Raw genomic sequence first — 12204 nt, 5'->3', positions numbered from 1 at the left:
ACCTTGCAAGGTAGGGAGGTTGTTTTCGATATTTACAGATAGAACTTAGCATGATGATATAGCTATCAGCAAATTGCAGTATAACACAGCACAGCCAAATTGACTGTATATTGAAATCGAAGTTCAATTGCATTTATCAAACTCCTCTAAACGAAATAAAAGTAGACTTAGACAAACAACTTGAAAACACACTCTCCACCAGAATACATGCTTGAAATGAACACGTTTTATCAAATATCTATGCTACGCAGAAATGTCACTGGTGCTGAATGTTGTCGATCAATGAAGGATTTCTCTGTTTCTTTTTTCAATCCCGATAAACCAATCTCCATTGGGAACTTCAAATATACTACAATCATCAGGAACATAGCAAGCCACAAATGCAAAGATAATTGTTCAATGCATGCAAGATGCAAATGCTGTGCCATATATGTTGACATACAAATATAGCTTAAGCTACTTTACAAGCACTCACAGTTCTTTACTTGACCTGCAATTTTCTCCACGTTGTCCATGACATCGACTTCTGGTGAATTTAGAACAACAGCCAGTATTGTAAGATCAAATATCTCCATCAATGGAATTACGATATGGCAAAAACAAAGGTATGACAAGAGTTTCTTCGTAATCAAGTCATTGCTAAAACTGTCAAAATCTAATATTGATCAGTATTCAGCTTACAAATTCAACATCAAACATTTCTTGCAACTATTTAAATCACTGGCCAACGGAAAAACTTCCCAATCAACAAAGCTCTGTTTCAAATAGAAGGATCAGAAATGCACCAAATACCGCCATCAATGGAACAGTGACATAGAAAAAACAAAGGTATGATAGATTTTCATTGTACTCGACATTATACGCTAAAACTTCCCCAGAAAATCTAATCTTGATCAGTATTTAGCTTACAAATTCAACATCAAACACTTGTTGCAACTACTTAAACCGCGCGATTCAAATCAAAAGATTAGAACATTCAAAATTGGCAACTCTTATTCATGTTCATATTGATGTATTAATGGTAGCAGAGAATTAATTACTCAATCTAGAGAATACAACAAGGATCAATCCAAGGGATGTAACAGCAACACATGAGTAAGTAACACCTCGAGCGCGAACAAACAACAAGTTCAATTGCTTAGCAGCCTGTAGAGTAAGAGTCAAAATCTGCAACCTAGCTTGTTCTTCCATTTTCTTAAAGAAGTAAATCGGCTTCAGCGCTCTCCTCAACATGAATGCCAAGGAAAATGGCAACCCAAAAGCCAAGAAACTTTGTATTGAGATCTCAGGAATTGGGGAAGACTGAGTCTTGTAAGTAAGCCAAGCTCCTAAACCAAGATGAATAAGCCCAAGTACAGCAAATGCTTTGCTCAAACTATACATTGTCTTAAGCATTTTCTCAAGCACTTCACGGGTCTCATTTGCAAGTGGCGTAAGGTCACGCTCAACAGTTGGTCCTGTGATCTCCTGGTGCTTAAATTCAGGGTTTTCACTCGGATACTCACTAGGGCTTTTAGGGTTTCCACCATCCTCATTACTAGATGAAAAGTATCTGGGGTTCATCTTAAGAGGGTTTTGGTGATTCGGAAACGCTAATCCATGAGCTTGAAATTTGAGATTCTCCATATACTGAGAATAACTGATTTCCTTTTGAACCATACCAAGAAATGGTGGCTGATTTTGGATAAAAGGAGTTGATTTGACATACGAATTGAAGGGGGTTGAGAGTTTTGGGTTTATTTGGGAATCTCTGAGGAATGAAGGATTTCTAAGAAGTTTGGTTGTAAATCTGCGAGTTACTGTAGACGCCATAGCTGCAAAAGCAGAGAGAGAAAGAGGAGATCAACCAAGGATTAAGCCTCCATTAATGGAGTCAATGGCTGATTTTGTAATTTGCATTTTCAAGATGGACCGAACTGTGCTTCTCTTTTGTGACCCAATTTAAGAGTCCAGTTAATGAACAAGTCGGCCCAATTTATTTACCAAATCTCGAATTTGAATTCTAAATTGACGGGTTAGTGTCAACTAATTTATATGGTCATTCATTATTTTGAATAGGAATCTATTAACCGAAAAATCATAATTCGTACTTTGATGGGTCTTCGAGATTCTTTCAATAACATATATTGAAAGAATATCTATCTGATGTGATCGATTGTATATAGTTCATGATAACAATAAAACTTGAAAGCTCGCAAGGCTCATTAATCTTGAGGTCATAGGATATGGCCAAATATACAAAATATATACACTAATTATGGGTGTGTTTGGTATGAAGGAAAATGTTTTCCTAGAAAATGTTTTCTTGGAAAATAAGTTGGATTTTGACTTATTTTCCCATGTTTGGTTGGTGAGTAGAAAATATTTTTCGGAAAAGATTTTTTGTGTTTGATTTATGAATGAAAAATGTTTTTGAAAAATTTCTTTTATTTTTACTAGAGTAGAAAATAATTTTTGAAATTGAAAATATTTTTTAAAAACAAACTTAATTTTTTTTTTGGGGTGGGGGCTGGTAGGGGGTGGGGGGGGGAGGGTCGAGGGTAGGAGTGAAAAATTGAAATTTTGAAGTTAAAAATATTTTTTAAAAAAAACAAACTTAAATTTTTTTTTGGGGGGTGGGGGGCTGGTAGGGTGTGGGGGGGCTGGTAGGGTGTGGGTGGGGGGTTCGAGGGTAGGGGTGAAAAATTGAAATTTTGAAGTTAAAAATATTTTTTTTAAAAAACAAACTTAAAATTTTTTTTGGGGGGTGGGGGGCTGGTAGGGGGTGGGGGGGGGGGGCTGGTAGGGTGTGGGTGGGGGGGTCGAGGGTAGGGGTGAAAAATTGAAATTTTAAAGTTAAAAATATATTTTAAAAATAAACTTAAATTTTTTTTTGGGGGGTGGGGGGGCTGGTAGGGGTTGGGTGGGTGGGGGGTCGAGGGTAGGGGTGAAAAAATGAAATTTTGAAGTCGAAAATATTTTTTAAAAACAAACTTAAACTTTTTTTTTTTTTGGGGGGGGGGGGGAGGGCTGGTAGGGGGTGGGTGGGTGGATGGGGGGGATCGAGGGTAGGGGTGAAAAAATGAAATTTTGAAGTCGAAAATATTTTTTAAAAACAAACTTAAAATTTTTTTGGGGAGTGGGGGGTCGAGAGTAAGGGTGAAAAAATGAAATAATATTTTTTAAAAACAAACTTAAATTTTTTTCTTTTTGAAGGGGGTGGGGGCTGATAGGGGCTGGGGGGGGGGGGGCGAGGGTAGGGGGTAAAAAATAAAAATTTGAAATTTGAAATATCTTTTAAAAACAACTTTTAATATATTTTTGGGAGGGGTGGTGGTAGAGGGTGGGAGTAGGGTGAGGGTGGGGTAAAAATATTGAATTTAAAAACAAACTTTAAATTATTTTTTTTGGGGGGGGGTGGTTGGGAGGTTGGTTTGAGTGTAGGGACAAAATAAATTGATTTTTTCAAGAATTTTTTTTAATTGAAAGTTGGAAGAGAGTTTGGAAAATGTTTTTCTTAAGTTTTGAAGGGAAGTCATTTTCCTTAAATTTGAGGAAAATGAGTTGATTTGGAAAACATTTTCCAAAACATTTAACCCAACCAAACATGAGAAAATTGGAAAACATTTTCCGGAAAATGTTTTCCTTCATACCAAACACACCCTATGTATATTATATGTATATTTAGTAGAAGTATACATAATTTATATGTTTTATATATTTTTTGTAAATTAATTGGCGGAAATAATTAGAGTCATAATTAATTTACATGTTATCAGCGTTTTGTATTAGGATTTGTACTCAACAGCCGGTTTTACATGTGCTATTTATCTTTTATCTAGTTTTTCTGAAGTATTTAACTTGTAGGCAATTTTGATAAATTTTGTATTTGAGTTGTTTCGCTCAAAACTAAATTTGAAAAATATGTTCAAAACTAATCAACATATTATATTACTTTGATTTATAGAGATGTATATATTGTCATATTACCGTATTAAATTATACATATAAACTAATGCGAACTTTAGATATTCAGATATGAAATTAGGCTTTGAAGTTTGAGTCTTGTAAAACCTAACTTCAAACCTGAACCTTCAAAGTACTTCATTCAAATTAGGGGTGTAAAAATTTGAATCGAAATCAAACCAAATCGTAAATCGAGTCAAATCGGAAAAAAAAACCCGTTAGTGGCTTGATTTGATATTGGAAAAAAAATCCGACTATATTTGGGTTGGTTTGGTTTCAACTAAAATAAACCAACCCGACATTATATATATAATTTTAAAATTTTATTTTATACGTAATAATATTTACTTTGATATAATTTTTAAGTATTTCTTATACTTTTTCATAGTTTTTATCCTTTAATATATTATATCATGTTTGAAAGTTAGAATTCTTAATGACCCAATAAAGATTATAATCCATAAATATTGGTAATTATAATAAAGCTTAAATCAAAATCAAATTAATACTAATGCATAAAGAAAATCAATTCAACACTAAGAATGACAATAATATAGAATATTTGTTCTTTAGTTTTACATAGGTTAAGACAATTAAAATACATAATCTAATTTTAATTTCCTTTAATAGTTAGTCATGTAACTAATACTTATTAAACTTATTTTAGTTTGATTTAGTACTTTTAAATTATGATAATTTTTATTATGACTTATTAATTTGCAATATTTGTTTTACGCGATTTCATTATTATTATTTTTTTGAATATTTTAGTGTCATTAATCATATCATATTTTGTGTTATTTACCTAAGAAACACTTAGATAGTTGTATTTTGGTAGGAGTAAAGAAATATTTGAAGTACAAGTAAATTATATGTTTGTACGAATATTTTACCGAAAAAACCCGAAAATCCGAAAAACCCGAAAAAATCCGAGGTTGAAAAACTCGAGTTTTATTGATTTGGTTTGGTTTATAAATTTAAAAATCCGACACAAATAATTTAATTTAATATTTGAAAAACCGAACCAACCCGACCATGTACACCCCTAATTCAAATCAAAGTTAAAATAGAAGTTGAATTTAACTTCATGCCTATAAGGCTATATGTCTGAAGTTTGATAATCATATATTTCAACTTACTTCAATTTCAAACAGCCAAATACTAGTAATATTTTATGATTTCCAATTATGTTTAAATAATACTCCCTCTGTCCCAATTATTTGTCTATTTTTTCTTTTTTAGTTGTCCTTAATAATTTGTCCATTTTGACAAATCAAGAAATGACAATTTCTTTTGTAAAAATTAGGCAAATCACATAGTATAAGAAATAAATTACTTCATATCCCTACTCTTTCATTAATTACCAAAAATCTCTTTTTTAGTGTCTTTCGGATACATAATATAGCAGCGCGGATACTTAAATTATTAAGTAGTTGGCACGGATACTTTAATTAATAACGAGCGGATACTTAAATTAACGGGCGGATGCATAATATAGCAGCGCGAATACTTTAATTAATAACGGGCGGATACTTAAACTAATAAAGTATCCGATTAAGTTGAATTGGGGGAAAATAAGGGATTTTTGTATTTTAGTAAAAGAGTAGGGAAATATTGAGAATAGGTAAAATAATGTCGTGTACTTAAGTAATTTGTCCATTTCTTTTTACCTATTATATTCTCAGTTAATTACTTTGAAAAAGGTAGAACTTTTTAAAAAATTTAAGTTTTTAATTCATTTACTTCATAATAAATAGGAGTAAAATGATAAATTCACTATGTCAATAATTTTTTTCTAATAAGTGTGCCAATTCAAAAGTGGATAGACGGAGTAGTCTTCCAAGAGGTTATTTGCGCACGTGCTCCCCTTTTGTTACGCCACTAGTTGTGGTGAGTTGAGGCCTAACGAAGAGGTAATATGCCCAAAACAGAAGATAAAAATATCCCATAGCTTGGGATATTCGATGGTCACCAGGCGGGATGTAGGAGGGGCAAGAGTGTTCACTCGAATCCAAGTGATGGAGAGTGTTCACTCGAATCCAAGTGATGGAGTTTGAATTTTGATTAAGGGGTGTTAAAAATGTTATATATATATATATACTTTTACCTAATTATACTGTATAATTTTTTGACGAAAGGATGTCGGTTGACACCCGTCAAGTATATGTGACTTCGTCACTGTCTGAACCCCCTCGATAAAATATTATATATATACTTTTATCTAATTATACTGTATAATTTTTTGACGAAAGGATGTCGGTTGACACCCGTCAAGTATATGTGACTTCGTCACTGTCTGAACCCCCTCGATAAAATATTATATATATACTTTTATCTAATTATACTGTATAATTTTTTGACGAAAGGATGTCGATTGACACCCGTCAAGTATATGTGACCCCGTCACTGTTTGAACCCCCTCGATAAAATATTATACTATATATATAAAGTATTTCATTTTTTTATTTTTAGTACATATAGAGAGAGATTTTGAATCCTCTATGCATAAGACTAGAAAGTGGTTCAGTGATTCAAAATTTATTTTGAAGTTTTAATTCCAAATCCTAGACACTATTATTTTATTTTTCAACCCTCCTACTAAATATTATGAATCCACCGGTGCAGATAATTTTTTTAATTTTCATATAAAGTTCTATATTAAAGTGCCAAGTGCTAATTCCCAAGAATAGGAAAATCAATTCAAACAACAGCCAAACAGATAATGGAGCGAGTATATATTTGCATGTTCTATCTTTGATTAAGTCCACCTATGAATAATTAGTTACTTCAATTACGACTTTTTCGAACATTAATTTTTTTGTCATGCGCTGTTAGCCACCACTGAATGTTTTCACGCAATACGACTTTATCTAGATTCACGAAGGTTGAAGTGAGTGTAAATCAGTTATAAAATTAAAAAAAAAAATTACATTTTAAATTACTTAATTATGTCTTCAACAGTTCGATCATACGTCTCCAAACATGTAAACCTTGTCAACTTAGGAATGTTTGAACAAACTGCACGTCTAATTAGGTGTTCTAATTAAAGTGGACTAGGTAAATAAACATAGAATAATATTGTGGAGTGTAAGAACTGTAAAGATAAATATATATATTTTTTTAAATATTCTTTTTGAATTATAGAGGTGGTCCAATCTACCAAGTCTTCCTTTTTCAGTTGCGTGATAACTGTTTGTGTATAGCATTAAAGATTATTGAAAAGCACTAGCATATTGTGAGACTAATGAGATGAGACTATGAGTTGTCAACTTGTCATCTTATTTGGTAGGTCACTAAATTAAACAACCAACTTTAATTTAAGCTCACTTATAATGACTATATCTTTTTATTTTTTTCATAGTATATAGTCCCATATTCACTCATTTTTCCTTCAATCCCAAGATAAAATTATTACACTAGAACAAAATTTACTCTTCATGTTTAGCTCAAGATGAAGCTAAAATGTATTCAACAAATGAATCCAAAATAGGAAAAAGAAAAAAAAAGTTACATCTTGTACACTCTTGTACACATTGAATTATCATTCCCTAACTAAAATTTGTAAAAGAAATTCAACTAACAAAAAATAAGAGGTACTTAATATATGGTTCAATGAGCAAACTCACATTGCCGGTCTGAAGTTCAGATAAAGGAGGAGAGTTGTAGTAGGCTGATAGCTGGGGTAAAACTTACTAATTTCGACTTGAGCTTAAATGAAATAGCGAAGATTCATATAGCCGACCTCAACTTGTTAGGGACCGAGGCATAGTTATTGTTGTGAAATTCAAACACTTCAATCATGTAAAGAATCAATGAATCTGTACACTTTGATGAAATTCCCCAATGATTAGTTAGAAAGAAGGCCCAATAGTTGCTCATGTTTGTGTCTGCTGTCAATCCACCATTGCTGAAATTCAATATGCTGTTCAGTAGTGCTAGAATCCAATATGTTATCTTCTTCTTCAACAGGAGCAGGCAAATTTAGATCCAAAAAGTTTCTGATTTCTGGTATTGGTTTCTGTACTTCAACAGTTTGATTGTGGTTATTATTGTTGTTGATGTTTTTTTTGGCCTCAGCAATCAAATGGGATCTCTTATGACCACCTAATGCTTGTCCTGATGGGAAAATCTTGTAACAAATTGGACACTCATGCATCTTTAGTTGCTTCTTGGATCCACAATTTTCCCCAAATTCACTGTCATTATTGTTGCCGTTCTTGATTCGCTTAACATGATCGATATCAGTGCCAGTACAAGTTTCACCTTTAGAATTTTTGTGGCTTGCTCTGTGACCACCAAGTGCTTGATAAGAGTGGAAGCTCTTGTTACAAGTAGTACACTCAAATTTTATTTTTGGATCAGAGATAACTCTGTTTTCATTCTCCACTTTAATCTTCTTCTTTTTCTCATCATCTCCATGAATTAGAGGCTCTGATTTGTTCCTTTTTTGACCATTTATTGGAGACTTAGAACTCTCACCTTGTTCTGTTTTCCCATTTTTTACTTTCTTGATCAGCTCTGATTTGGTCAAAAACTGAGAATTGTTATCAGAACATTGATCAGTGACATTATTGTGACCAACCCAATTGCTTACATCTCTTGAAAGCATAATCAAACTCATAGCAATCTCTTCTTGTTCATGCTCAATTTCAGATACACAAGGGGAAGAAGCATTAGCAGCAACAGTTAAAGAAGAGGAAGTTGCAGCAGGGGCCATATTATACCTTTTTCTTGATGATCTCTTCTTTTTGTTTGATGTTGCTGTTGCTGCTGCAGCTGCTGCTGCTGTTGCTTCGGTATCAGATTCACTAACACTGTTCCAAGAATCTTCTTCTTGTGATGATGATGATGAGTGACACTTCATATGCCCAAATAAAGCTTTCCAAGATTGAAAGCTTTTGCCACATTCCTTGCAAACTTTTGGAAGCAAAGTATCCACCAAATCTTCAGAAAATTTCGAAGTCTTCTTCGGATTGTTTCTAAGCACATAATTAACATTTTGAGTTCCAATATCCAAATTAACATTGTTGTTGTTATTATTGGTGGTGGAATTGCTAACGATCAAAGCTGGAAGCTTCTTTCTTGTTGTCTCACCATCAGTCGTATTAACCATATGAGACCTCATATGACCTCCTAACGATCTACCACAATGAAAACTCTTATTGCAAAATTTGCAAACATGCTTCAATAATACTTCATGATCTTCATACCCCATTGAATTAAATCGAAATTCAATAATCAACAATATCAGATCAGATGATGATAATCAAGAAAAACAATGAAAAAGAAAAAGTCCAACTTTTACCTAATCCCAATTGCTCAAATTGTTACTAATATGAAGAAAATATCAAAATCAAAATTATTATTTTTTTCTCTCAAGAAGAAATTAAAGAAAGAGTATTGTTTGGCAAATGGGAGGAGAAATCCATGCATGGAAGCAAAGATAAAAAGAAGTGGTAAAGAGGAAAAGATAGTACTACGAGTAGTAGTAGTAGCACGTGTACTCAACTGACAATTCTACGCCAACTCAAATCCAACGGTTGAGATTTATTTGTTGTGAAATTGTGATGAGCTGACCTTAGGCTTAGCTAGAAAAATAAAATAATTATATTACAACTGCTCTCAATAACTATTCTTTCCTTTGTCTTGCTATTAAAGAAGCTCACAACACTAAAATATTGTAGTAAATTTTAAGCTGAAGCTTCCACTCTTTGGCTGTTATTCTTGTACTATGTACTATTACTTCTTTTGTTTTCTACTTCCACCTTCCCAATTTATTCAACCGAGTTTAACTTGACACAAAATTTAAAATTTTAAAAGAATTTATGATCTGAAATATTTCTTAATCATTTGTGTGACTATAAATTACTTTATTAAGAATAAATTAAAAAGTAAATCATTTCCAATTATGAAAATGTGACATTCTTCTTTAAAACATACAAAAAAAATAAATAAAGAATGTCATATGAATTTGGACAGTGTGAGTTTAAAATTAAAGGTTTTGTGTTATCGAGTCACCTAGATGATAATCAGTGGTAGATCTAGAGAACAATCTATGAATTTGAGGGAGATTTAATACCTTCTGTCTAGATCCTGCTATTGAGATACTATAAATCTAGTTATTATTGTATATAAACTTGATCGGGTCATTATAAAAACTTATAAACTTCAAATTTTGAATTCTAATCTGATGATAATTATATATAATTGATATTGTTAGCTCTTTAAATAATAGTTTATGTGAAGTTAAAAGTCGACGATACATATAGTGGAGTTAATAATAGTTTTGAAGGTCTATGAGTCCCAACCCTAAATGGGTAGGACTAAAATTTAGTACATGAGAGTGCAAGTTCACTAACACCTCACAAAAAGCATACCAGTGATTGTTTTTATGTTACGAAACAAAGTTAGGATGATTTTTTGATATAAAAATTATTAAATGATGAGTGATCGTATGAGAAATTAACTTTTATCTTTTTGAGAAGTATTTAATTAAATTAAGTATATTGTTATTGACAGTAGTAAAAAACTAGGAAATTGTAGCTGGCTAACTGAAAAACTTTTCTTGAATTTAGCTTCAATTAGTATATTTGATTAGTACTATGATATCTATATAAAGCTAAGTTAAGTTGCCGGCCTAAATTAGCAGATGTAGCCGGCTTTTCATAGCACTAACCGCAACGTGAATATGTCTTTGTTATTATTAAGTAGACAAAGTAATCACATTTTTGGCCTATTAATATGAAAGTTCCTCACCTTTTGTGCTTGTTTTAGCCGGCATTATTAGTGCAACTTTAGCTGTGAATTTACTTGTCTAATTACATATTAATTTAATGTTTAATTTGCGTGTGTTTACGAGGAACACAAAAGACCAACCTCTTTATTTGTTTAAAGATCAAAACATGCATGTGCTTGCACATTATTTTGTGCCTAACTTTGGCTTAGTGAAGCAACTACATGCACTTATGATGATTATTGTGTGAGGCAAAAATGTCTTGTGATTGGCCTAAGAATCTTGGATTTTAAAAGCCTAGATTTTTAAGTTTTTCTAGATTGATAGCTCAGTGCCAGAGTCAGAATTTTCATTAAGGAGGTTCAAAATATGAAGAAATAAATGGATGAACTAGTCGAAAAGGGTTCAATATCTACTACATATACATAGAAATAATAATTTTAACCATGTATAAACAGTGTAATTTTTCGTCGAAGGAGGTTCAAATGAATTACTAGCCTCAAGTTAGCTTCGCCCCTATTGGGTGGTCGTAGCATTGACTAATTAGATATCTTGAGTGTGAATCTGTTAAAATGAAAAAATTTCTAATGATAGTCTTTGTGTGATGATGTGAAAATGAATTAGTCGAATCAATAAACTTCGATTAATGTGTTGTTTTAGTGAGGAAGAGAACAATATTAGAGTTGCCACATATTTTTACTTTCCAAAGAAAGATATAAAGTTTTATTATATATTGAGTGTGGTAATTATGTAGGAAGCATGCTAAAAAAAATACAATAATAAATTCCCACTGTTTTCCCAATTTCCTCTAAGCTGACTTACTAGGTGTCTGGTGAGAAAGCTGCTCAACCACTTCACCTTAATTAAGGTGTTACACCAAACCAATTGGTGTCAAGTGATGATTCCACATATTTGATATCCTTAGATCATATAGGTAATTTTTTACTATAAGTCTTATGTCTAGATTAACTGACACACATTTTAACTAATTAATTTCATAAATATCTACACAGAAAAATCATTGTTTGCCTCTGTTAAATTGTTGAACTCAAGACATTGTGATTTTCAACTCGATCACCTCATCAACAACCACTCCATAATTTTGACAAAGAGATCCAAAATTTTGGCCTACAACTAATCACTTACTTTGATGAGCTTCTACCATGTGGCTCAATTTATTACATACTAGTACTTGACTAACTAGCACTAATTAATGGACCAAAGGATTAGGTCATCCACATCCACATTAAGATCTTTATTATTTATTTTGTAAGAAATGAAAAGCCTACTACTAATTAGAAGACAATTGGTGAAAATGATGAAACACATAAAGACATTTGTATATGATATGTTATTATAAATTGCTCAAAAGTGACTTCACTTGAGAGTGAAGAAGTCTTTAATTAGGTATTTTGTTTTACCAAAAGTGGATGCTACATATTGACAACTAACACTCTTCCAAGTAAAGTTTGGCCACTCCTTGTCTGTCTTCTCCCCATAATATGCCCATTATATATAAACATTTT

The 12204-nt window shown here is 32.2% G+C and overlaps 2 protein-coding genes across 2 annotated transcripts; both read right to left on the bottom strand.

Moving 5' to 3' along the window:
• Nucleotides 1-1030: 1030 nt before the first annotated feature.
• On the bottom strand, nt 1031-1838 carry LOC125832344 (uncharacterized). Its single transcript, XM_049511485.1, has one exon. The coding sequence runs from the start codon at nt 1810-1812 to the stop codon at nt 1033-1035; it is 780 nt and encodes a 259-aa protein (XP_049367442.1). The 5' UTR covers nt 1813-1838; the 3' UTR covers nt 1031-1032.
• A 5882-nt stretch (nt 1839-7720) lies between these two features.
• On the bottom strand, nt 7721-9168 carry LOC125832407 (zinc finger protein ZAT9-like). The gene has a single exon (XM_049511552.1). The coding sequence runs from the start codon at nt 9158-9160 to the stop codon at nt 7793-7795; it is 1368 nt and encodes a 455-aa protein (XP_049367509.1). The 5' UTR covers nt 9161-9168; the 3' UTR covers nt 7721-7792.
• Nucleotides 9169-12204: the final 3036 nt, after the last annotated feature.

This window comes from Solanum verrucosum, unplaced genomic scaffold (assembly GCF_900185275.1).
Source record: "Solanum verrucosum unplaced genomic scaffold, falcon-dt-bn FXZP01000009.1, whole genome shotgun sequence".
Taxonomy (NCBI): Eukaryota; Viridiplantae; Streptophyta; class Magnoliopsida; order Solanales; family Solanaceae; genus Solanum; species Solanum verrucosum.
Note: the sequence above shows the minus strand (reverse complement) of the source record. Positions and strands in the feature narration are given on the sequence as shown.